Source organism: Fistularia commersonii, chromosome 33, assembly GCF_037954325.1.
Source record: "Fistularia commersonii isolate RoL2024-O1a breed Wild chromosome 33, RoL_Fcom_v1.0, whole genome shotgun sequence".
In the NCBI taxonomy this organism is placed as follows: domain Eukaryota; kingdom Metazoa; phylum Chordata; class Actinopteri; order Syngnathiformes; family Fistulariidae; genus Fistularia; species Fistularia commersonii.
In genome coordinates, this window is record NC_141316.1 from 3,173,347 (window position 1) to 3,200,627 (window position 27,281).

The 27,281-nt window shown below is 41.4% G+C and overlaps 2 protein-coding genes across 6 annotated transcripts in view; one reads left to right on the plus strand and one right to left on the minus strand.

The window, feature by feature from the left end:
• Positions 1–10,869: 10,869 nt before the first annotated feature.
• Positions 10,870–18,330, minus strand: dhrs7cb (dehydrogenase/reductase (SDR family) member 7Cb). Its single transcript, XM_086140216.1, has 7 exons — positions 18,176–18,330; positions 15,008–15,164; positions 14,769–14,881; positions 13,098–13,308; positions 12,431–12,523; positions 11,474–11,635; positions 10,870–11,392 (listed from the first exon to the last, which is right to left on the minus strand). Exons 2-7 carry the CDS (start codon positions 15,159–15,161, stop codon positions 11,184–11,186), a joined length of 942 nt encoding a protein of 313 aa, XP_085996342.1. The 5' UTR covers positions 15,162–15,164; positions 18,176–18,330; the 3' UTR covers positions 10,870–11,183.
• Positions 18,331–19,557: 1,227 nt separating this feature from the next.
• Positions 19,558–27,281, plus strand: part of mpripb (myosin phosphatase Rho interacting protein b) — a 48,305-nt gene continuing 40,581 nt past the window's right edge. For 2 of the 5 annotated variants that reach the window (XM_086141049.1, XM_086141051.1), the window contains exon 1: positions 19,566–20,524. In XM_086141049.1, the coding sequence (XP_085997175.1) occupies positions 20,396–20,524 (129 nt within the window). In that variant the 5' untranslated portion in view covers positions 19,566–20,395. Of the gene's footprint in view, positions 20,525–27,281 lie in introns of all 5 variants that reach the window. The other 3 variants (XM_086141048.1, XM_086141050.1, XM_086141052.1) reach the window with 3 other exon arrangements.

The window sequence follows — 27,281 nt, forward strand, 5'->3', positions numbered from 1 at the left end:
GAGGAGAATCGTGTCTCCCATGCAGAAAATAAAATGAGGTTTACCAAAATCCAGGACGCAGAGGTTAGCGCTTCAGCCTCATAGCAAGGTTGCTGGTTTAATTCTGACACAGGGAGCCTTTCTATGTGGAGTTTGCATGATCAGCCCCGTGTCTGCGCGGGTTTCCCCCCAGATTCACCGATTTCCTTCCACAGTCAAAAAACATGTAAATGAGAGAGTGAATAGGTATATGATTCTAAGTGATGCATGAAACAATGAACGATCCTATGTCTCCATATGACAGGTGAGAGAGAGTGAATGGTTTTATGTCTATTTGTTACGCCATGATCGGCTGCTGATTGGTCCAGGGTGAACCCTGACTCTCGCCCAAAGACAGCCAGGATAGGCTCCAGCCAAAACAAGTCCTATAGAGAATGAATGAATGAATGAATGAATGAATGAATGAATGAATGAATGAATGAATGAATACATTTACAAGCAATGTCAATGCTATTCATCACCAAACTCCATTCCGTACCACACGTTAGCCAATCTAACAGTGGAAAGGGAGCGGGGGGACTGGGGGGCGCAATGATATCATCCAAATTTGAGGGCCACAAACTCAGCTAAAGTCTCTTGGATGGAAACCCGATTTGTTTTGAGGAACACTGCAGTCACATCATTACCGCATTACTGCCACTGGCCTTTTGTCTCCGTAGTTGGGCCGCAGCTTCTGTGACTAATAGCGCGCATGATTAATGAGCACCGTGAAATACGTGTTCCCGTTATGCTTCATTATTCCTTTTGTTTCTTTCCCGTTCAATTCCTTCGCAGCATTTCCTGCTCTGATTTTTATTTATTCATTTTTTTTCCTCAATTAATATATAATTCAAAAAATGGCATGTGCAGATTAATGTGTCTGTGTGTTTGTGTGTGAGTGTTGTGTATGTTAATAAGGTAATGCTAGTCAAAACGATTAGTTATTGTTTTCCCAGTTTTCACAAGTAAATGCATAGGAGTGGATCTGAAATTGGTGCCTGGGTGCCAAAAAATATTGAAATTTAAGAGAGCACAGCTAGAACACAGCTTACGTAAGGATATTCTCAATCCTTTCCAAGTTGATCGCAATGCTCACACACGATTGAGAGCTTCGCTGTTATTGTGAGGTGAGATGCTGAGTGGCACGCTTCCCCCTACACAGATCTCATTTTCCATTTCACAGAAAATCCCATCAAGTCCCTCCTGAAAGCCTTCTGCCTCCGGTCGAGCCAATGTGGGTCAGAGTACGGCCGCCCGAGGAGGCCAAGAAGGCGAGGAGCTGAGCCAGGGTCAAGGCGCCGAGCAAGGGAAGGGTTAGAGATTCCTGCTGATTCCGGTGCCCCTTCTGTTTCATTAACCGCCCCCTCCTCCCATTATCACCCCTTCCACCCCCCACTAATTTCGACAAAGAGTGGAAAAGGGAGCGAGTGCTTATGTGACAGTCTTGTTTGGACTGTGTGTGTGTGTGTGTGTGTGTGTGTTCAAGTTTATTTGTTTTGCTTGTATGTGTGTGTGTGTGTGTGTGTTGTCCATCTACAAAAACAGGCAGGAATCCAAGGATCCAACTCACCCTGGTCTTCTCCCTCTGAAATAGCAACAGACCTAATGACCCCCCCCCCCCCCCCCACACACACACACACACCCGCAGCCCACCACCCCCCCACTCTAATTGCACAGTGTCAATATTGTTGCATTTGGATTCCCACTGCTCTCATACAATATGCACAGAGAAGGATGGCTCGTTGAACTCAATCCGCCGGAGGTTTGCAAATTGACGGCCATGCTATTGTGTTCTAGACCGTCACGACAGCATGACTCCAAAGTTTTTTTTTTCCCGAGCATGTTATTATTACTTTCTTTCTGCGAGAAAAGTAATTGTTGAGGGGATGCGTGCATCAACCCGTAATTCTGGTGATAAATGCGGGAATGCGGAAGCAAGGAATCAGGAGTAATTTTCTTTATCAAGGGATCTGCGATGGGCTTAATGTATAAATGTCAGTTGTTGTCGGGATAATGCTCAGAATGCCATCTTCCCTCAATCCTGCTTACCCGCCATGTTGAAAGCATCTTCTGTTTGTTTTCTTTCAATTATATTTTAACGCTAAAAACAAAATAATCTTTCTCAAAACTGGAAAGAGGAAGATAATGGCATGTTGTCCTGTGAGGTGAGTGGGATCAATGTGATGGGTTCTGACGTTATAAACCCAATGTTTTTCAGAAGTAGAATTAAACAGTGAAACAAATTAAAAGATATATGTATCACTGTTGTTTCACTACGTGGGAATTAAGGAAGTAGTGACAGTAATGTTGTTTGACTCATGTGAATAGTTCGGCTGAATAATTCATGGATATATGGTATCATGTCTTAGTGGTTTCGATTAAAGTGGTCCGTAAGGCCATTTCCAGGTACGGTCATCCATAATGTGTGTCACAAATAGTAATGGACGACTTTTTAAACTAATTATTCAATTTAAAGCCTCTCAATACTTCACAAGAAGCAAGAAATTTGTTACATTTCTGGAGGTGGCAAGAACAAGAACAAAGTTTCTTTCTGGACTTGACATTTTTTAGTTTGCGGAACTCCGAGAAGTCCTTACAGGTCTCGCCCATTCGTTGGAACGATCTTACAGAACAACAATAAAGTAGCACCAGCATGGTGGAAATGGCAGAGCGTCATGTTATCGGCTGTACAGGGTGTTTAACGTGAGGATCGAGCCGCTGAGACGAACGTGTTATATATACACGTCGATTGGCCTTTGCCGATTTATTATGAAGGTATTGCCGTCTTCATACGCCATGCGAGAGGCTAACCAGGCGATCAGTAACACCAGAAAGCTGGAGAAAGGTGGGAATCAAACCATCAACTATCCAATTAGAATGGCACCAACTGAGCCACCCAGGTGTTTTTGTCATATGTGCATTCTGGAAACATGTTTCAACCCACAATGAAATTCTTATCTGTCTATCCACAGTGAAGCCAGAGAGGTACCAAAAAAGAAAAAATAAATAAATAAATAAATAAATAAAAATAATCAGCATATTTTTGCAATGAGATGTAAACTGTGCAAAAAAACGCAAACAGTGCAGAGAAATGTAAACAGTGCAGAGAAATGTAAACAGTGCAGAGGAATGTAAACAGTATTAAGAGGATGTGCTGTTTGAAAGAGAGGATGCAAATTGAAATGTAAACAGTTGTGTTCACGGGATGTGCAAGTTGAGAAAGTGCAGATTGACAACTTCAAAGTTGAGTGCAGCTTGAGTGTGCAAACTCACAAAGAGCAGGTTGTTTGCAGACAGTTAGATAAACAGGTAAGTTAAATGAACACTTGAGTACAGCACTGGCTGTCCTGAATGTAAAGTGCGGAAAAGTCAACACTCGGGTTTGTCTAATTGTCCTTGGGCAGAAGATGGTTTTGATTCCAGTCAGACGTTCAGGAGTCGAATGACAGTTCGGTAGAACGAGTTCTTCGGTCAGGGTAGGAGTGTGAACTGTGTTTGGGGTGGGTGTGGTGCTCGGCAATGGAGGCAGCTTTCCCGTGGACTCTGCGGTAGTAGATGCTCTGCAGGGAAGGCGGTGGGTTTCTGGTGATCTTCTCGCCTGTCGTTACCGTTCACCGCAGGTATTTGCGATCCAAAGCAGTTTTGTGGGTGATGCGGTTGGTTAAGATGCTCTCAATAATGTAGAAGTTGCTGAGGCATTTTAGGCATCAGAAAGTATAACCACTGTTGAGCCTTCGTAACTGTAGGCATGGTGTTGAACAGCCAGGTGAGGTCCTCGCTGATGTGGACACCAAGGTATTTAAACCTGCTCACGGTCTCTACTTCTTGGATAAAGAACGGCCGATGAGGTTCTCACACCTGTGGGCCGTTTCATCCTTACCAGATGTGCTCCCTGGATTTTCATCCAGCGATTTCCATCGCTGTACAACACGTCAGCATTTTCACATTAATTTTCACATTAATTCCACACACTTCAGATGTTTGACCGATCATACAATAGTTCTCGGAAACCCCACGAGAAAGAGTTCTACCGAGGTGTCAAGAACAAGCTGCGAGAACTTCTGAAACCACGAGCCGTCAGAACAGAAAGACCTCACTTTCTCACTTCTCGATTCTCCAGGCCTGTAGCTCCAAGATGCTATGTTAGCTTTAGGTCACAGCTAAATGGAATACAGCGGTCACTTAATCTTGCAAACAAACGAGATTATTGGGCACCACTATATCTCAAAGAGCACTCAAAGAGAACCCCATCATCCAGTCAAATCTTTAAACTCCCAGGACACAAGGATACTTGTGGTCTCTGGTGTCTCTGAAAGCTGAAGGGGAGCTTTAGCCTTCAGTTACCAAGCTCCTCTTCTGTGGAACCATCTTCCAATCTTGTCCCAGGGTTGGCGGGCACCCTGTCATTGTTTAAGAATAGAATAAAAACCTTCTCTTGTGAGAAAGCATATGGTTGGATTTGTGCTAGGTCCCAGTTACGCTGCCATGGGCTTACTCAGCTGAGGGATATCCCATGATACACTTTCTTCCAACCCCTCCCATCCTGTCTGCGCTCATGACCCTTCAGTATTGCATAATCGTAACCTTGTGGCGGACACTAAGGGGCGCGACCTCTCACCCCACGGGACTGTGGGCCGGGGGCGTGGTTTAGGTCGATGGGAATTTGTGGTCCATGAAAGTCAGTTGTGTTGGTGTTTAAGGAATAAAGTTGGAACTCGCCTTCGTCTCTGCAATCCTTCCTTCCCGCACCAGCAACCTCACGGTCTCGTCCTGGGACCGTGAGCAACCGTGAGCCTTATATCATCTCCCGAGTCCCTGGGCTCTCTCATTCCACAGGTTGCCAGGGGAGCGTGGCTCGATCTACTGCAGTGGATGTCCACCAATACTATTTCTTAAATAAATATTGAACGCTATTGTTGCATCCCTTTTAGCCTCATACCTCCCTCTCCCGCTCGCACTCTAGCTTTCTATCTCTTTTTACCTCACCAGGTCGAGACAGAAGGTCGCCCGCTTTGTGCTCAAATCCGTCCAAGGTTTCTGCTCCGGTAAGAGGCAGCATTATAGCATTCCTGTAAATTCAAGATTCAAAGCGTTTATTGTCACATGCACGGTGTAGAAACACGTTTCCCTTTACAGTGAAATTCCTCCTTTGCTGTCCGCGATGCATTTGTATATGTGTTGAGTGAAAGAATGTAAACATTATTATGAATATGATTATAGGTATGAATATAAACATTGCAATAGAACAGCGGCAGTGCAATAAGACGTTTGAGAGCATCTTGGTGTGCAACTCACAAAGTGCAGGTGCAAGGATGAGTGCAATTTAAGTAGCAGTAGACTTCATTTTTAAGAGACAGCTGTGTTGTGATTTAGCGATATATGAATAAAATATGACTTGGCTTGACCGTTAGCTGGGGCATGTGACACTAAAGGGGTTAAAATGTAACCTATCAGCAAACCTACACTGCTATTTTTTGTGCTCATTTGTTTTTATCTCACACATACCAAATTATCAAACATGCCTTTTTTGTCTGTAGCTTTGTTAGCAAAAAGAGCTTGTGGATTTAGGTAATGTCTAGACCATAAATATGCCTTTATGTGCTGTCACAAGGATTGTTGGTTGTAATTGAAGTAGATGTTTTTTACTGGCCTCTGAAATTAATCACAACAAATGGCATTCAACCAACAACCAACAGACTGCCAATGAAACAAAACCCTGGTTGTTGTTCTGGGACGGCTTGGGTGGCACTGTTAATTGTCGATGAGCGCTGGAATCATTTATAAAGGTCTGCGCATGTGTGGCCAAATATGAGATTTAAATTGTGTTCTTTAAAAAGGCGGCAATAAAAAAACACATCAGCCAAGAGCCCGGCGCTAAAACATTAAGTTACCGCCCTGTTCATCGACTGATAATAGGCAGACGATCAATAGAGAGACTCGAAGTTTATTAACATCTCCAGTTAGACCCATCGGATCAATAAGGGCCCTGACATTATGACATTGTAACGACGAGCAGTTAAATGGGCCGAATCAAATTCTGGGAAAACAAAATTAAAAAAAGCTCAGCGTCGATCAAATGAATCCAAATGTAATATCGGTGCCAGGGTTCAGTGTTCCGTGCTTCAATTTGCCGTGACGCCTTCAGCGGAAAAAGATTGTATTTGCTATCTGTAATGCTTATTCCCTGACGTTTGCGCCGATTCGAATCTCCCTCTCGCTGGCAACGTAATTGTATCTGCAGTCCCTCTTGACTCGAGAGGGTTGTGAGAAACATTGTAATGCTCTTCCGTCCAAAAGCAAGAAAATTGCAGGATTATCATAACCAACGTCAGAAGTCCCTAATCTGTGTCTGGCGGTGCGGTCTTGTTCCAGCAGCGACTGGAGGGTGACTGTGAGAAAGACTTTCTGAAGAAACGGGGATATGAGAAGCTCTGAGAGCCAGGATTTATGAGAGATTAAGGCAAACTTTCCCTTTAAGATTAAACATGTGTAATCTAAAAACCAAACAAGACAGAGAGATTAGTGAGACTTCTACGAGTAAAGGAGAATATCCCTTCTCATGTTCTGCTTAGATTGAGAGAATGGTTTAATGCTGTGTAAGTATGTCGGCTGACAGGTTGGATCAGCGCGAACACGTCAGTCTCCTCAAAAGTAATGCCGACGTCGAAAAGAGACTTGGATTTATCTTGTTATATTTTCTTACTTTTCCCTGAAATCGTTCAAGATGCATTTTTTGCGTGTGAACGCAATAGCTGGTAATGTTTTCAGACTCAGAATGGTTGCACAGGACACGTGACGTAAACGGTGGCGTGATGGTGTCTGCGGATCTTTTACCGTGAAACGTCTTTTTTTATTTTATTTGCACTGAATCTGTGTGATTTATGCATCGGCAGGTCCCCGGTTTGATTCCGACAGGGGGTCTTTCTCGGTTACGTTTGTATGTTTTTCTCATGTCAGGGTTTCCTCCTGATCTTCTGGTTTCCTTTCACGGTCCGAAAACGTGCAATAAGTTAATAAGAGACCGTTAATGGGAGTGAATGGTTGCATGTCTCAATACACGGCCCTGTGATCGACTGGCAAACCCCACCTCTTACCCTATGACAGCTGAGATACATTACATTACATTACATTACAGTCATCTAGCAGACGTTTTTATCCAAAGCGTCTCACAAAAATTGCAATTCAATAACCAAAGATCCAAAGTACCAGTAGTCGTTATTCAGAGATAGACTCCAGCAACTCCGCAACCTTGACTGCAGAAGAAGCAGTATAGATAATGTATGAGTGAATTCATTCATTTGTTCGTTTATCTGTTTGAAAGGGTTGATAACTTAAGTAGGTATCACTAAAATCAATGTTATTTTGTGTAGGCAAAGTAATGGAACAGCATCCATAACTGTGGTCATATAAAGTCATAATTTGTCGTAGTTAATATATGCATATATTTAAATACATTTTCAGTTATATCAACCTATTATACGCTAGAGTGCTTCTTTGAATCTATCATTCTCACATATTACACATTTATAATCTTTAATTTATCCATTTTAGAACAGGAAATAGTTGTAATTCTGGATCTCTGTTTGGTGTCTTAATCTTATTAAACTTGTTAATATGCCTGATTCTCTGAAAAAGATAAGTGGCGACTTGTTTTAGGCGTGATGTTTTCACAACGTAACATGAAATTTGGTCTTCCATTCATTTCCATCCCTTGATTTTAATTTTTCGCATTTTAAACAGAAGAACTCATCAAAGAAAAATAACATTCAGGTTTCCTTGGCAGGGGCAGTTTTCTCAGGTGATCCCCAACTTCAGCCTCGGCCATTCACTTAACACATAATTCTCAGATGAAACAGTAGCATGGCTTTATAGCCTTGACTTTGACACTTTATAGTTTTATTTGTATTTCTTATTCACCCCTTTTTTTTTTTACTTTTTATACAATTTCCTACTATTATTTATTATTGTTGTGTTTTACTTGAAACTCTGGCACAACAATTTCCTTCAAAATAAATAAAGTTGTTCTTATTCTTACTCTTATTCTTAATTTGATCTGGAGCAAGTGGCAGCTGTCATTCTTTTTTTTCTTTGACCTCAAAAAAAATCTTGAAATACAATAAGATTCTTCCTGTTTGACAGGCACGTACGGGCACGCTGATTTTTTTTTTATCTCTGCGCTTCCCCCCCGCTGCACAGAATACCAATATCCAGTACAACAACAGATGGACAAAGCAAACCCCACTGTGCAGACATTACCCAAATACTCATTGGGGCAATAAAGTCTGCTATCAACCAATATTTTAAAGTAAGAGCCAGCCCCTCTGGTGTTGTATGTGAAAGATTAGGGAATCATTACCATGGCCTCTGCATAACCTCCATAAGTCAGGTTAGTGTCAATAACCTGGGCTTTAAAAATTGATAAGGGTGATCACCTCGCTCATGGGAAGACCATTTCTGAGCAGCAGACGTCCCTGTGAGGTGATTCTCATATATAAGTCATGGCCTCCGCTCTGGATGCATGGCTTTCAGCGTGGCTCCAGGACAATCATCCTCGGCGCGTTCGGGTCTTATCAACGTATCGCTGGTCGGACACCCGGGACAGATGATTGAGACGAACGGCCGGGGTTTGGTCGTTTTTGCCCATATCACTTCGTATGTCGCCGCATTACTCTTGTATACCTTTGTTGCCGGCATGTGGTGCATGATACCCCTGTTCACACGCGGTAAAGTTATTCAAATGCAAGTTGACCTCAGTTGTATTCAATGAAACACACGCCGCCCCCGAGTTCTGCGTGACATATGTAAATGCGTCGGATCAAAATGCCAATTTGGGGAGTCCAGCTGAGTGCTCTGAGGAAACCCTTCCTCTTCGACACGTAGAAATGTCAAAGAGCTTCATTTATTCATGTTTACATCAGAGGCGGATTCCTGTCCGGCAGACCCCACGAACGAAGACAAAGGGGGTTGATCTCCCCAGAGGAGGGTGACCTCACGCCTACCAGCTGGACTTCAAGTCCTTGTGCGTTCACAAAACCAGGTCTGGCCCGCTTTCATTCCTTCCCCCGCTTATATCGCGGTTGCTGAGAGACAATCATAATGCAACTTGGCTATGTTATTCCACACGTGCCCGGTCGGGAGGAGCGGCACGCGCTAACACGTGAATGAGCATTGACTGCAACGGCAGCTGCCAGAGAGACTGATAGGTCATTAAGGGTTGCATTCACATTTTAGGGGAAGGTCTTTGATAAAGTGTAATAATGCAATCTATTGATACCGTATTTTGCAGTGCATTTTTATCAAAGCTTCCAAATAATTGCATTTATTTCCTTTTATGATTTGCCACAAGGTATAAACAAGTATTAAGCCCAAGATATTTTGCCATATTGAGAAACGCTGGTTAATTTAGACCAAGACAGAAAAAACAAGACAAAACAAGGGGTGATACCTATTCTGACCATTGGATTTTCCACGCCAGTTGTTCTCTCTCAGCAGCATTGAAGACGGCACGCTGCTGGCATCTAGCGAACAAACTGAGAATAACATCTGCACATTACAACCCTGCGATGATTGACCATAGCCTGGTAATAATCGCAATCATAATCATGATCATAATCATAATTTCGGTGTGAAATGTGCATCTTGTCCTCTTGTCTGGGTGGGTTTCGTCCAGGTTCTCCCCAGAGTCCAAAAACATGCTGAAATTGGGGAACATTGCCCTTGTCCAGGGTGTTCCCTGCAGCCCTTGCAACCTTAAGCGCAGCATAATTGGCAGATAATGAAACAATGAATAATCATAATCATAAGAGAAATAATGATAACAATGAATCAAAAATTATTCAACCATTTAAGTGAAGTGCCCACTGGGTAAAAAGTCAAAGCCTTGACTGCACTCTCATTATGCAGACTTTCAAAGTATCATATATTGGTTGTTTTTATCACTACATAAAAGCATTGGGCAATATTGTTGTGATATTGTTGCAATATTGCCGTGTAACACTACATATATTTGCCTTGAGGTGTGCATTAATATTTTTTTCTTATACATGCATGTAATACACCTCATTAAAGGTACTTGAGAATTCATTAAAAACATTAAATTATATGAAATTGATTATATTAATATTACATTTAGAAAGAAAACACCATTAGGACATTACGAAAATCTACAGTTTCACATAAAATCCACAGCAAGAGTGAATCTGTGAGCAGTAGAAACCACATTGTTCATCTGAAATGAATTGGAAGAATAATGCAGTATGACAAGGAAATAAAAGAACCTCAGAACTGAACGTAGATGCTTGTGCCGTGTATACCTTGTCGTACAGAGGCGGTGAGTCTTTTTACATCTCAGACAAGTGCGTGGATTCAAAAGGCAGAGTTGATTGAGTCACTTTGATAAATCCTTTCAGCCATTAAATGAACGTCCTTTTGACTTTCTCAGTTCTTGTCCGGTTCTATGTTTGCTCTGGATACGCAGGTCAGACGAATGTGCTGATAAGGTCGATGAAGTTACATAATTAACGGAGAACACCCTGCGGTGCAGAAAGCTGCAGCGCTGGGATCAGCAAAATGCTCATAATGTCTTTCTTATTAGCATATTATATCATTCGCAGCTGAATACTAAACATTTGGGTTATAAATGAATAAATATAGATATATACTATGTGTCATTATTTACTTTCATTATTTGTTTTTCTTTTTTTTTTTTTTGACAATTTGAGCTGCTGCCTCTACGGGTTCCTCCACCTTATGAAGAGAGTTAGCTTCAGACTCACAGCTGATGGATTTTGGAGCGCGGCTGGATGACAAATTATTTGCCGAGCGGAATATCATTCAGGCGGGCCCCGTCTCTTCAAATCACACTTTTATTATGGCGCTCATAGAGAATCACATTTGATGTATCAGACTTTACGTCCATCGGCTCATGCCATGGAGGTCAAACTTTTGGCTAACAGGGACAAAAAACATATATATACGGAATTCATTACATATTTCTGCCTGAAGAATGACTTAAAACTGACACAAATATGAGGAGTATGAAGTCTACAAGTTTCAAGGCACTTCCATTAGCTTTCCCAAGGTGCTAAATCAGCTTTGACACACTCTTAAGCGTCAGACCAACAGGCATGACGATCCCTGCTGTGCTTCTCGTTTCCTTTCCTCTCCTACTGCATCTGCTCGGCCAGGACGGAGTCCTTCACTCCAGCCGCCAGCACCCCGAACAGGAAGGGGGGGAAGAGAGAGCGGAGGTAGAGGGCCACCCTGGGGATGGGGTGGGCCAGCACAACCTCTTTCCTCTTCCTGTTCACTGTTTGCATAATCTCATTGGCTAGGACCGCAGGGCGAACGCCGTGGGTCAAGTGACCGGCGATATCTGGGGGGACAAAGCACGTGGATACGTTTGCGCGCTGGATGACGGGGCGTCGACTTGGGTTTTCGGCACGGTCGTACTCACAGGCAGCCAGGGGGTTGGTTTTGGGGGCAGGCTCTTCAGCAGGGGTCGGGCTGGAGGCGTCGATGTAGGTGTGACTGATGGTGCTGACGACGACGCCGTACTCCTCCACCTCGGCCCGCAGACAGTCGAAGAAGGCCTGGGCGGCGTGTTTCGATGCCGCGTCTGCAGAATTCCCACCGACACGCATGTGCAAACGTCAAATAGGTGCACTCAGCTCATAAATACATATTGATTCATTTTATAATACATTTCTTTATTCTTTAACGCATCATTTTTTGTTTATCTATTTATTTTACTTCAACCGCTTTGTCAATTGTTGTTATTGTTATTGGGGGTTTTTTTTCTGTATTTTTTGTTAATATGTATATGTCTATACGTCGTCCTTGAGTGTCAACTAAGACACCTTAAATAAAATGTATTATTCTGGCGGATATAAGCACCACATTATTATTATTTTTATTATCATCAAAGCCTCAAACCATCGAATCTTATTATGCCCCTTATCCTTCTCATCCGTCCTTTCACCAATCCATCCAACAATCCTGTTTCTACACCACTCAGCCAGCATGGAGAGAGGAGCTTGAATCTTTCGCAGCTGTCACTGAGAGAAGTCACCAGGGGCAAACAAGTCGCTGCCTATTTCCTGGCCCGCCAGTCGAGCTCTAGAACCTGAGATAGCTGTCAACATCTCATTTTGAATTTTCAGCCAAAGGGAACAAAAGCGATATTGGGGCAACGCAGCAGTGAAAACACTGGTTTTGGAAGGATGGTTGGGATGGATGCTGTGATGATAGAGTCACCGGTCAGTATGCGTTTCATAATAGAAATTGAATTTCCTCCCTGCAAAATGCAAACAAATGTCGTGGTTGTATTCACTCTTAACCTGCATTTCTATGCACTACAATCATTCACGGCGGACACCACGTGCTGCACAGAATGTGATTGTCAAGGACTCACAGGAGCTCCTGAAGGGGACAGCCAGCCGGCCCTGGATGCTGCTGACCAGGACAATGTGCCCCGATCTTCTTGGGATCATTGTCGGGAGAACACCTGCCTCATTGAATGGGAAACCTCATTAAGACCCAAACACATCATTGCCTCGGATTCAGGGCCAGGTATTATAAGCAACGCATAACAGCCAGCTGGGGCTTCGTATTATTTTTTTATCATTTAACATCTGCTTCACCTCTTTTGTCATCCACTAACGTTTGCTGTTTTCAAAATCATTGGAATATGACATGGATGGCATGACATAAAATCAACTCAGAGCAGGAAAACTAAAATAAATTGAACAAGGGGGCACAGTAAAAATATACAGGCAATGATGTGGAAATTCAGCAAGAAATAGAAAGAAAGTTTCAGAAAAAAAGAAAAAAGGGTCAGGGAATTGAGTCAGCAAGTATGACCATAAGGTGGCATATTATTACCCAAAATCTGCAAGAAAATGACTAGGAGTACTTAAAATGGTTACAGGCAAGATTAAAGTGATTTTTAGTCAAGTGTTATTACTTTGAATATATTTTATAATAGTGAAATTTGAATAAGGATATTGCGTCCGCTTATAATAATTATTAATCATCCAGCTCTGCAATTCGACTGAAAGGTCAATGAACATGCCGCCCACCTTTGGCTAAAGTGCTGGGCCCAAAGTAGTTGACATCCATGACGTTTCTGTCGATTTCCAGGGAGATGCTCTGTACCGGCCCCTTCAGCTTCACGCTGCTGTTACAGATCAACACATCCACGTAGCCGTAACACTCCAGCACCTCTGACACCACGTCCTCCATGCTTTCCATGTCGTTGAAATCCAAGATCACCAACTTGGGGGCGAATGTCTATGTAGACACAGAAGCGTACATGTAAGTACTATTAGTAAATTCAGAATTCATCGCTTGAGGGAGCTACACAGTGCTGTCAAGTTTTAAAAAGGATTGTAACAGCGCGAGAAGCAAAAGGGGGAAAATGAAGATCAGAAAATTCACAATCAAAAGCACCTTTAAATCTTGAGATGTAAAGTGTGGACAGTGGACATTTGGAGTCATTCTAACACATAATATTTACTAATTTATGATCTCCGTGACATTAAGCAGCTGTGTTTAACACAGTTGAGCTGTTTCATATATTAATACCACCTTGCTCACCCAGCTCAAAAAAATTGCTTCCAAATGATTGGGATTAAGGTTGTCATTGTTTGAGTCACATGCGACGGTGATAACATCAAGCGCACGTGTTGACTCCAGTGGTGTTCATCCACGGAAAGCAACCTGATGTGAAACACAACAGCAGAAATTATTCTGTTTTTTGTCTCAACACCAACACCCATGGGCCGGTGGGGTTACCGTGCAAGATAATCCGTCCCACTCGGCCCACTCGGCCTGAGAAGACGATCCCTGGAGGATAGTGTGTCTGTCGGAGCGGACATCCTGCCATTGTGTTCGCAGAGGAGGGGGGTGCTGACAGAGTCATGAGTACCTTTGTGAACTCTTTGCAGGTGGAGGGAAAATAAACGGCCTCTCACGGAGGAGGACCTGAGCTTTGTAGCTCCGAATGATTATTATTATTATCTGGGTCTGTGTACGCAGGTGTTATTACAGTTCCTCCAGGACCACTGAACCAAACGACCTCAAAGTCTGTGAGTTTTTTTGTCAAGCCTCGTGTTGAGTTAGGGTCCTTTAACACTGCTCGTTTTTTTGGATCGTCCGTCCGTCTGTCCATCATTTCTTTTTTCAATGCTCAATTGTCCTCTTAGACTTGAGAATAAATGCATTAAAACTTGATGTTTGAAGGTCAGTTTTGCATTGAAACACACCCGTGACATTTTATGAACATGTGAGGACTTTTTCATTACATATCGAAAAGAATTCAACTTTTGGACTTTCCACAAAATAAGGCTAAAAGAATTTGAGCAGCAAAAAAGATAAAGATGAATAAAGTGATGGTTTTACGTTTACTCATACCTGATACTGTTTTTAGATCAGAATTCTTGCATATCACAAGGTTCACATGAGGACGTATTTTGAATCGTAATACATTGACTTGGCAGTCGAGCAATAAGCGGTGTAGCATTTCTGGTTGCCACGGACGACGCCGCACAGCTGTCGGTCACTACCGTTTCAACTGAAGTGTTTATTTTCAGAGCTCCACTTGTCGCTAGAAAATAAATTATCACCGAGGCTCAGTGTCCTGAGGGTTTATCAGAACATCAGGGGATCGGTAAGCTGCCGGTTTAACGTTTGTGACTTGTGCTGATCCCCTCCCCCCCCAAAAAAGTGTGTGATATGTCTAATTTCCTCACATCTTTGGGGTCTGCTTCGGTTGTTAAAGAATCGTACAGGGACTCCAGCTTATCCCAGCTGGAGCCGCACAGGATCAGTCTGGCGCCGCCCTTGTGGAAGTGTCGGGCACACTCTGACAGACCAACAGAAGACAGAAGAAACCAGAGAACAGCTTGGTTACTTCACCCAACGGACAACAAGAAAAACCGATAAGTGCAGTTGAAACATAAGGAAAAAGTAAGGTAAGCAGATCATTTACCCGCTCCCACCCCTGACACAGCATCGGTGATCACCACCACCTTATTTCGCAGTGGGGACTTGGACATGAACTGCATGACCTCATTGTAGATGTAGTAGAGCCCCGCTGCCATGACAACCAACATGGGCAGCACCAGGACAGTGGGTAGGGACATGATCTGCAGCAGGAGAGGACCCAAGAGATGAACACATATAATAAAAGCACACAAACACACACACACACACACACACACACACACACACAGACCTACTGACCTGCATCAAACCCGTGAGACGCTGACAGGACACTTTGGATCAGGTTTGTCTCCCAGGGTGTTCATTTCCTGTTTAAACATTGTCTAAAACCACTATATATTCCTGCTGGTTTTAATAACTGCTCTGCAAGGAATACTGTTATTAAACCATATCATATCTTTTTGTTTTTAAGTACTACACAGGAATACTCAATTATCTTTTACTGTGAGATAATCGAAAATAAACCTTAATGATCCTTTCCAAAGCTCAGTGTAAAGGCCTCCAATTTGAATTTGACTATGAATAAAAATTAAGAACTTTAAACTAAGAAAAAAAGCATGTCAAAAATACTTTTAAAGTGTTCATGGAAAAACTACAAAGTGTTTGCAGGAATGGGTGAAAACTGGCTTCGCTTGTCCTGAAACATTGTGTTATGGTGAACAAAAGCTAAAAAATTACCCCCCAAAATATGTTTAATGTTATTATATATATTGATATATATTGATAGTATTAATATTACTATTATCAATGTATATTAATATTATCAAAGATTAACTACATGCATATTTTCTGCCACTTACTGTATATCCTGCCTATCTTTTGTATTACACTCTTTTGGATTACACTGCCTTTGTATATGACAAGCTTTTTCGCTCATTGTTACAATAAGGATTCAAGGATTCAAAAGCTTTATTGTCAATGTACAGTGTTCCGTACAATCAAATGATTGTTTCGCTGTCCGCAATGCATTTGGCCACCACTCACTGCAGAGCGAGAAAACATGTCAGACTCTGAGGCGCCATTTTTGTCTGAAACGTCATCACTCATTCCATTTATGATCCTGTGTGTGAACTAACTGAATCAATAAATACACAGATTCAATCATGCATTAACAAATGATTTAATTGGTGATTATATTTTGATTAATATATAAACGGGCATTCATTGAAATATATATTGTACTTTGAAAATCAAATACCGTTGTGACCCTGTAGAGAACAGACCCTCTAATGTGAAATAGGAGAAACCATCATCTAAATGATTTTCTTTATCTCTAGCTCTTTTCCTTGCGCTTGTTATTGATTCAGACGTGGACATCAAACACTGTTTTCTATAAGGATCCACCTTATCAGTGCGTTTCAGGTAAGCTGCAGGTCTGATGGCTAACAAATTTCAGTGGATATCAGTTTGACCAGGCAGAAACAAAAAATTTGTGCAGGACAGTTCTGCTGTAGTAAAAGTGTACATCTTGGCTGTCTGTATCACGTATCTCGCCCTGTTTATTCTGGGGAAATAACACCAGATCACATATAGGCCAGCCATTAACTCCCTCCCTCCAAAAAAAGCAAATTATTAAATTTATGAAAAGCAAATACAGTGCTGTCCTTGAAAATTAAATAAAACAGTTGTCCTCAATGTCGAATAAATTTCCATGAGCTGCGTTTTGCCCACTCTTTAGGGACGTAGAAACACCAACCAAGAACTTCAAGTATCAACTGATAAAGAGGCGCAGTTGGGTAGCTTAGCTTTGCATAAAAGTAAAGGTAATTGATTGGCAAGGCCCATAGTTAAGAAACAAAAAAAGAAAAAACTATCCAGAAATTATCGATCGAGATGAAGATTGTTAGTTATTTGATCGGACATTTGTTTAATCCATATAAACGTTTTGAAAATGGGGGTTTAAACGAAGGCACTGTTAACTTTCGGGGGTTTGAATCCTCTAATGGTATTAGCCATGCTGGGTCATGTTTACTTCTTTCCTCTTTAGCTTGTTTGTTCTAATTACTGTATGTCAACGTGACGAGTATCTTACAACCGGATACTAAAAGAAGAGACAGATTCAGTGCAAAACCAATTTCCTTTTTTATGTAAGATAACATTTTTGCCACCACCAAAAACTGTAATTTAGTACCTGTTAAATAAGATGATCTTGTCTCTAAACCTTTTGACCTGTAGATACTTCCTGCTCTATGCAACTGACAGTGATTTCAGTGAGACAAAATGAAGTCCTGCACCTCAGCTAAAACAAAACCTACAAAAAAAATGTAACTTGAATCTGTTTTAACAGGAATATATAAGTAGAATTCATTTTTACAGATAAGGGAGGTGTGTCATTCTACATCAATCACCAAAGCCAAATAGTGAAACCCATTAATAAGTCAAAAATGACAATAGGTAAAATGACTTACATCACAACGGCAGATACTAGAATGCAATAATTCAAGAATAACAATGGAAATGTATGAATCGCAATTTAAAGAACTTGAGACAAAATATCACGTCTTATTTGTTCTGCTTTTGAACTGAAATTTTCAATTTATTGTTTTCATCTCATAGAGGCTATTGTGATTTAACCCTCTGGGGCAATTCGTCAGTCATCTGAATTTGGATGGGGAACAAAATGAGAATATCAAAGTTAAAGAATAGAGTTGACAGCCTGCTCTGGTTAAAATCTATCACTGGGTTAGTAATCCTATCATTGTCGCTAGAGGTGACCGATAAACAGATGCATTGTCCGAGTAGACTCTATTTCATTATCACCATCACACGTACAAAACCCTGGAGGGGAAATCATTGTGACCCTCTTTGCACACTTACCATTTAAAGAAAGGAGAACAGCTAAATATATTTTAGCCATGATGTCTTACCTCAAGCATTTTGCCACTGGATATCCTAAAGATCATGCCAAGGTTGGATTTACAAACAGGAAATGACCTTACATGTCCCGCTTTGCTCCAGAAAACACATTAAGATTAACTTTAATCCGCATTAAAAGTATAGCATTCGTTTTGACTCTGGAGCTTTAATTTCCACTCCCATCTTTGTTCTGACACATGATTGGATCCAAGTAGGTTAGTCAGCCCGTCAGGGCATGTCTGTGGCAACCACACCGCACGAACACACCTGTAATCCATGTTATTCCTGGGTCACTTACAACACAGAGGAGTTAATCCTTCAGCGGGACTGGCCGTTGGTTTTCCAGGTTTAGTTAGTGCCGGCCCTCTCCTCCCTCCGTCTCCCCCGTCCTCACGTCCCCTCACACAGATCTGTGTCTCTGGCCCACCGGCGTCCACATGAACCTGCTGCTCAGAATAGCCTCTGCTACAGTCAGCCATTAATACACACATACGTATCGAGTATCTGAGGCATGTTCATGTTTTGCCAGCGTCTGTTCTGTTACGAGATGGGCAGTAACTTCACTTAACTGTAAACTCAAGTACAATTGAATTATACTTTTTCTTTTTCTATACTTTTGGTATATTACATTTCAGCTAAAATATGGTACCTTCCACTCCAAGGGCATCTCAATGACAACACTGGAAACTTGAGACTTTGAATGCAGTGTTGTTTGCATGTTTTTGTTTATGTTTTTTAAATTTTACATAATGTGTGTAAAAAATGTGTTTTCACATTTGTGAAACATAGTATAGAAAGAGTATTAACAATCAGGACAAACTTGTGGCATTAGTGTTATAATTCTCATCATTCCAACATAAAAAGATGTAAAAATTTGCTCTAACCAGAAACATAAAAATATTAACCGCTCTGATTTGAATATATGAATTAAACTGAATACAGTATAGCAGTATAACACAGAAGCAAAATGATCATGTTTACTTTTGGCTGGAAATACTTTTTATCTAAGTAATATTTTAAATTCATGACCTTGACATGAAACTCAGTATTAGAGACACCTTTTATTTCTACATATGCATCAGCAAAGCAATGGACAGGTGTGCAGTTTTTGCACCTAACCAGCAACTTAGTGCTTTTTATCCAATGAATCATTTTCTGATGAACAAAATGTGAAGACAGAAATAGTTGGACAAAAGGACACTCTTCCTCCACAGTGCTGAAAATTGAATTTCCAAGTCAAATGTGAACAACTTTGAAGTTGTGTTTAATTAAATGTCCCATAAGACTTCATTCTCGATACAAAAAAAAGTCTACTTTTTGATTTAAATAAATTCATCATCTTTTCTCTGCCACATTATGAAAAGAAAACAACCCAGATGTGAAATATTCAACTTTACATAATATCATCCATCGTGTATGTGCATGAGTGTGTTCTTTACGCCCTCTCTTTGGTGTTGTTAGATTGGTATTTTAGAATACACGTCATGTCAGATTTATTAAATAAGAAGCTAAGTATTCAAACTTTTTGTCTTTGTCTCCATCCATCACTATATGTCCGCCTTGAGCCAGCATCCCGGGGCTTCTTCTATCTCTGGATGGCGACATTGAGGCGTTATCGCGAGATTCCGTGGAATTCCTGGCTCTTGTGCGAGGTCCCTCCGCTCCCCCTCGCTCCTTTGGGAAAGAAGAAAATAAACCCATTGCTGCTAACCGGGCTAGTTAAGGAGCCCAGCCTTCAACACTAGTCCCCCCCCCACACACACACCAGTGCCTGGCCGTGCGGTGCTTTTCCCCGCATGCTGCGTTTCCAACCGGGGGGAAACAGCACCGGAGCCGTTCGGGGCTTTCGGGACCTTTGTGTGTGTTTTCTTTGTTTTTTAAAGTCAACTTTAAGACGCCCGGCCAGGGGAGGATACCTCCGGCTTGTGTATGCGCTAGCTAGCAAGCTGGGCTAACCATAGCCTAGCAAATGAGCATTGGATGAACTTCGCATGGGACTGAACTGCCGCGACTGGGATAACAGCCCTGCTTTTTGACTGCACGCTTTATTTCGCCGCCCTCCTTCATAGTGGAGTCGCTCGTTACTTGATGGAGTTTGAGGACGATAACAGTGTGCAAATGTTACTGTTTAGCCGTACGTCGTCGCCGCGTTGAGTCGGAGGTCCGCTGGCGAGCTAACAGGATATTAGCCACCTCTCTCGCTCTGCTTTGTGGTTACAGGCCATTGACTAGAAAGCATTCATCACTTATCTGAGTGGGAGAAGGCAGGCTCGATGGCAGCTAATTATTTATTGGACGCATTTGGATACAACTAAACTGACAGAAGGCGCACACGATTTAAACGCTAAACCCCCTAATACATTTAGAAAACTAATTCGCGTTTGAAAATGAATCGGAGTTTAAGAGGTTTGTTGAAGTTGAGATAGGAGAGGCGCACAAGGGAAACAGCAGGATTTACGGTTCCACTGTTGTTCAAGAAGTCACCCAGAGAAGATCCGACTTAGGGAAGAAGAGGTGAATGAGAATGTCTACGGCCAAGGAAAACTCCTGTAGGAAATTCCAGGCGAACTTCTTCAACAAAAGCAAATGTCAGAACTGCTTCAAGCCCCGGGAGCTGCATCTCTTGACGGATCAGGATTTGACACAGGTATGATTTTTTTGTGATTAGGAACGCCGATTTACTCAATGCTGGGAGCTTACTTTTTTTTTCTCCCGTCAAAAATGAAACGCTTGTATCAGGTGAATTTGTGTACCGACGGACTGCGGACCGGTAAAGAAATATTCTTTCAAAGCCCCTCAGACCAAAGACTGACGTCTAAGTTTGATTAGGAAAACGCCTTGCTCCCTTTTTTGCAGTTATGTTGGGTGTTCATTGATAATGTTCCCCAGCCGACACATGGTTGCACTTAAATTACCGTGGTGCTGTGAAAAACAGCTATTTTGTAAAATTTCTTGATAGAAAATTTCCCTCCGATGCTTCCTTAATCTTTTCCCTTTCCATATAACTTGTTCATGCCGTGGAAAGTGAAATGCACTCCAGTCAGTTTGGTAAGAGATCCATGCTGTGTAACCTTCAGCTGTTGTTTACCTGGAGTGTGTTTGTTTATTGTGTACCCCAAACAGCGGTGGTCGCCTTGTTGAAGTTAACGGGGGTCTGAGTGTATACCAAAGATGAGAAAAGCAGAGAGCTCCCATTTGGTTGTGCTGACAACAGTATAGTCATGCTCTTCCATTCTCTGATCATTAGTTTAGTCTCAGTTGTATCCTGTAATTGATCCCAGATGATGAGGCCCAGATGGGCCCTTGAACGAGGCTTAAGAGCCAAAAAGCAACGTCAGCATCCTCTTCTCCTTTACAAGTGTGTGGGAGCATACGCCTGCTTTCCTTTAAAAAGTGTGCTGTGAGATTATCACAAGTTAACCCTTCAGGTACAGGACTCCTGAGTCAGAGTAGCTGGGTTATAGTTACATCACTCTGCGTAATCCCTCCCTATAACCTGGGCTACACTCTCCCACAGCCTGTGAAACATCTCCCAGGTCCCCAGAAAACTTTACTGCACTTCAGCGTCACCAGAAATAATCAGATCCCAATACCAGTGTTCAAAATGCTCCTAAAAAGACTGAGAATATGGGATCGTATTTTCGTCCCAAGTTCTATTAGATATAACACTCTCACTTGGTGCCAGGAAGGAGTCCACTTGGCTGCCTATAGTAGTGTCACATTGTACATTGGACTAGCTAGTTTGTAATGGCTAGAAGTTAGAAATTATGCCTTGAACTGCGTGGCTTTAAAATATTAATTTCATGTTGACTTTAAACCAGGGCATTCAATATTCAAAGGCAGTTTCATAGGAAGAAAGGATTATTCTATGAAACAATGTGTGGTTAGACATTTTGCATTATTACCACCTCGCAGCTCTTTCTATTGCTCAAGCAGATATGAATAAAGGACTATTTATTTATTTATTAAACAAAGCAAATAGAATAGTTTGATCTGCATTTTATTCTGGAGGGTTTGGCCTCGACACCATACAGAGATGATTTAACTGAATCGGACGCCGGGGCTTGCCAGTTATCTTCATTAGATTTGACTAGCCCATTCTTTTATGCACCATGTGCTACTAGCACATCTGCATTTTGTCAAGGACTACAGTGGCTGGCCGTATTCACAAAATACCGTTTTACAGCCATCATGTCTGCTGTACTTCAACCAGCCATCAATTCTGGTCATCAGCAATAGATGGTGTTACATTACATTAAGCCTCTATCTGTTGCCCAAATTTGTGCAGACACATGATAATATGGAAACATTTTAACATTTTAACTTTTTAACTTTGCTCTTATTATGTTTTAAGGCATATTAACAGAGCATATCATTGTCTATTTATGTTTCAAACAAAGAATAAATGGATATGGTTGCTAGACATATAATTAGATATAAAAAAAAAAAAGGAATGATTTTCTTGCTTTAAGCTGAGGCGGGAAGTCATTTTGTCTGTGTTTGTGTGTGTGTGTGTGTGTGTGTGTGTGTGTGTGTGTGTGTGTGTGTGTGTGTGTGTGTGTGTGTGTGTGTGTGTGTGTGTGTGTGTGTGTGTGCCTATGTGTGTGTGTGTATTTGGGTATTGATCCATACTTTATCAGCTGTTAGATAAAGATCCAGAATGCCTGAGAGAAATGGGGAAAATGCCATCAGAATATCCCTAATCTTTACTCATCCTTGTTGTCGCAGTGATGTTTCCTCTATATTAAGCAGGTCAAAATGCTGAATATGTAGGATTTAGTCAAAATATCCTCAGACTAGGTAGTGTTAGCTCAAGCCCCTATCAAGATTTTTGCTTTTGTGTTCCTGCACATTTCCTTTTGCTCCGTGCCCAAATGACAGGCACATTCCGTTTAGCAGTAAATAACTATGGTTGAGGTCCATTTGTTGGCTCTGTCTTGTTGGCATCAGCAGCTTTGCTTCAATGATGACAAACTAATGATAGAACGCAACTTACTTCTTTGGGGAATATGTCATAAAAACATGCCTTACAAGCATTTACTGGGTGAAATTAACTGACTTGTCCAAGACTAAAAGGGGTGGTTTTGAACTATTGATTAGGAAAAATGTGTTAATAAAGGGTCTTATTGTGGTTTGTTTCACATAATTTTACTCTTCCACAATTCCTGAGTTAAGGAACTGATGGGGACGGTCCTCAAGTAAAACCTGAATAATGCAGTAAAAAGAGTGCTACAGCAAGGCTGTGTAATGCTGTTAATTTTCTTGAGCAGATTTGGCTAAGTGAATCTGAAACCCTTAATTTAATGCAAACTGATAAGAGCTTTAAGGGAACTGGAGCTTAAGAATGCGGCTTTGAAACACATTGACTGCATGCAAAGGGAAGAGCTAAATGTTTGAAGGACTGTGTCCAATGTAAATAAAGTCTTTGTTCAGCTCAACCATAAGACAAGGGGCACCGGGGGAGGGGCAGCATCTGTGCTCTGTGCATTATTATTTGTTGATCCATGGGCTCTTAAACAAGTTTTTATTTCCCTACTAATTTCTGTCATCACATTTTTAAACCACCGTCGCTTTTTTTTCAGCCACCTTGGCGATCGCACCCTGTGCCCCGGCTGATATAGTGTTTGGTCAAGACAACGGGAGGCAGCACAGAGATGGAGAAAGCAGGCAGGGATAAGGTTCAGATGTATGTGGGAGGGATGGATTAAGACAGGCAGGGATGTGATGGGACTGAGGGAGTGGAGGAAGGAGTCACAGGGAGAGAAAGGAAGTGTGGGTTTGGGAAATGAGAGCAGCCGCTCCTCGTGGCTCCTATACCATACGGGGTAATGAGATCATATGTGGAGTCAATCTTAATTGAGCCTAGAGCTTTAAAATGGAGAAAATTATCCGAAGCAGTTTCTGATTAAAATCCCGGAGCCTTTCCTTGGTATTTCACACGGTCAAAATTGTCACTCCTTACATTATTTTCTTTGGCACATATCCTTTCCTGTCACAGACCAAACACAGAATTTTCTATAAGGGGCATGTGTAGTGACTCTGATAATGGCATGGATTTCACATTTATCCCTCCATGTTATATTAAGCACCTAGCTGTTAGTTTATGTCACCAGCAAGCCAGACTGGAGCAGTGCTGTTTGAATAACGCTGAAATACAGCAGTCCCCCACCCATGGACTCAACTCTGAACTATAGAAGTCAGACTTAAACTCTTACACTAACCTTTACAAAGCTTGAATGTTTTATGTCATCAGTTTGTTGTCTTTGAAGAAAGAAGTTTGTGAATTGTCACTTTTCTATTTTTAGGGCAGGTATTGTTCCTTTCTTTCTTACTTTCTTTCTTTCTTATATTATTATAGTTTGCAACCCTACCACCAAAAGCCACAAATTGCCGGCGTCCTCAATGTTTTGTCTGGTTCCAAATCAAATTCGGTAAGCTGCTTGTTTGAAACGAGATTTGATATATTAAGGTGGACCTTATTATCTGTTGGCATATCTGGCCCATGAACACTGTTTATATCTGGTCTTAACTGGATACAAGGCATGAGTAAATAATGTTGCCATTAAAAAATGATGTTGTTATTGACCTAAAGTACTTTAAATGGACTAAGTTGTATAAACGGAACTCTTAATAATTCAGAGCGGCTCTCTGGTTCCCTTTTTTTTTATAAGCACCTGTTCATCTCGAAAGAATTGTGGACTAATTAGGGTTTTTATGTCAATGTTGTGTTAAGCTTGCACTGACGAACTGGTTCCCAGTTTGTCCTAGCTATACTCTCCACCATGCAATAAGCCCATTCCCAGCAGGCTTGTTTTGAAACAGGAGCTTCAGCAGTCTTCAGCTCGCTCATATATTCAAATTTCCAAGGAGCCAGGAGTGTCAGCCAAACAACTGGCTACAGCTAATATAATAATACAGGTGTTAAACTAAGCGGCAACAATGTGTTTGACAACTGGGCCCGATCAAGCTGCTGCTGCTTGCTGTCTGGGTGCAAGCTCTTCTCATGGATAAACTGTTAGGTTAGTCATTTACCCAGTTGAATTCTTTCAGGAAGTGGGCATTTAGATGAGCTAAATGAGGGAGAAAAAGAAATCCATATCAAGCGATGAAAGATTGGCTAAAAGCTTGTGTCTCTCAGACCTTCACATCACGTGAAAGTATAAAGGAAAAAGTTTTCACTGGTGTGTATTTGTGTGTTCGTTACTCTTTCCATACAGTTATATGTGTGTGGGTTATATGTTCTTTGTACTTGACGGGAATTTATTTATTGGGACCCAAGAAAGTGAGCTGTTCACAGTCATTTGAAATGAAATGTGGACCTCTATAAAACCAGCAGCCAGCTAGCTTGACCCTTTTATATGAAATACTTTTAAAACTTTATCTCCTGTAATATTTTGCCTGCTTTATGGAATCTATCATTCACCAAGTGGTCCTGGCTGCTTTGTAGGCAACTCTTTCAATTCAGGCTTCTGTTTTGTCATATGTGCGTTTGTGATCGACTGCACTGGTTTTGCCATGTCATGATGCAACATCATCCCGCTGTGCACTTTGTTGTTAGCTCAGATAATGGATACAGATACTCCGGAACAAGAAAACTTTAATAGCTATTTTCATCAGGGTGAATGTGACCGTATGTGACAGGCTTTTTGAGAAAGGTTCTACAGATTTGAAGGTTGTTGGGGTGTGCACTGCTCTGAGAGGAAGTAAGGTCCATTGTGTATTTTCTAGTGTGTGCGTATTGGCGGGCATATGTTCTTGCTCTTAAAAGTTCTTTAACAACTTCTCCCTGTTTTCTTCCTTTCCTGTGATGGTTTTTCTCTCTGGTCTGTGCTTTTTTTCTCAGGCAGCCCGTGTCTATGCAGGAGCAGACTGATTTGATTTATCTGGGTCACAACACGCTACACCTCCAAAATAAGCCCCCCCCCCCCCAAAAAAATGCTTTTAGTTCATCAAAAGTGTCTTCACAGACATGTCTATGCATGACATGTATGTATTTATGGCAGACATGCAGTGACACGGTGCACTAACAAGGCCAGCGCTGGAACAGCAGGCTAATGATCAGATCCCAGTACCTTCGGGCAGAGACATGCGGCTACCCACTTCTCTGTCTGTGGCAGATTTGAGTGTTGTAATGTGCAGTGACAAAAAAATGATTTCTTATTCCTCTGAAGCATTTTTTCCTTGGGCCAACAGATCGTTGAATGATTACCAATGGGAGTATTCCTTATGAAATGGTGCCACAAATGCCAGCAGTGTGTCGAAGCGCTGACTTTTATTCTCTTCTGAGCTTTGAGCATTTTTGGAGTCGGAAAATGTTCAACTTTGGGCATAACGCTGTTTTCATCACTGTGCCTTTTTAACCCCCTATCCTGTCACAGTGGAGGAGTAGTGGGACAAATACCACAGAGACTATTGTCCACATGTGCGAATGCTCACCCACAAAATGTCATGAACCCACACATAACATCCTCTGTCCCTTTGTGGCTTGACCAGAGCAAAGACCAGAGCATGTGGACTCTACCTTGTATTGACATTTTAGTTTTCCTTTGTATCATCGCAACCAAAGAATCTCAAGCTCAAAAGTGCTGTCAAGTGCTGCCCCATTGGAATGAGAATCACCAAATACCTCACAATATGAAATGAAACATTCATATTATTTTTTTTTTATTTTTTTTTATTTTTTTTTTTTAAACCTTGTCCTGTTTAATATTAAATCCATGAAGGAAATCTGTGTTCTAATCTCCTCATGTGTATCCTCAATTTCCCCTGTGGAGTTCAATAAAGTATTATCTTAGGAAAATTTTCTTTGGTGATGCCAATGCTGACCAAGCAATTTGTTCAAAACCTGACCTGAGTGTTCACTTTTTGCCATTGACTTTCTATCTGTAACATTGCAAAGCAGTTCCTGAAAAGCACCCTGTAGCAATGATGGGCCATAGAAGAAATTGTTTTTTAGCTTGGTCACAATTATATTGAAATTAATTGTGTATGATTCAGGCTCTATTCAAATAGATATGTAAATTTTAAAAAGCATTGTGACATGACTGCAACTGAAAGGTGTCTGTAATGGTCAGATATTCAATATGTTAATTCTGATTGCAGAAACTTAATGTCTGTAGTTTAAAAACAATGAGGCTGTATTTCAGTATCTGAATGTATGAGTTGAATGTACCGGTATGTACATTCCTCAAATATGCAAAGAGAAATACAATATTATGCATCTACCTACACACACACACATATATATATATATATGACAATCCATGCAGTTCTTTGTCAGTATTGATACACTGATATATAAGAATAGTAAAACATAGATTGAAGGTTGTCACTTTTTCATAAAAGTCAGCTTGTCACTTAGTACATTGTAAGAAGCTAGGCCAGTTAGCAGTTGCTTGTGCAGA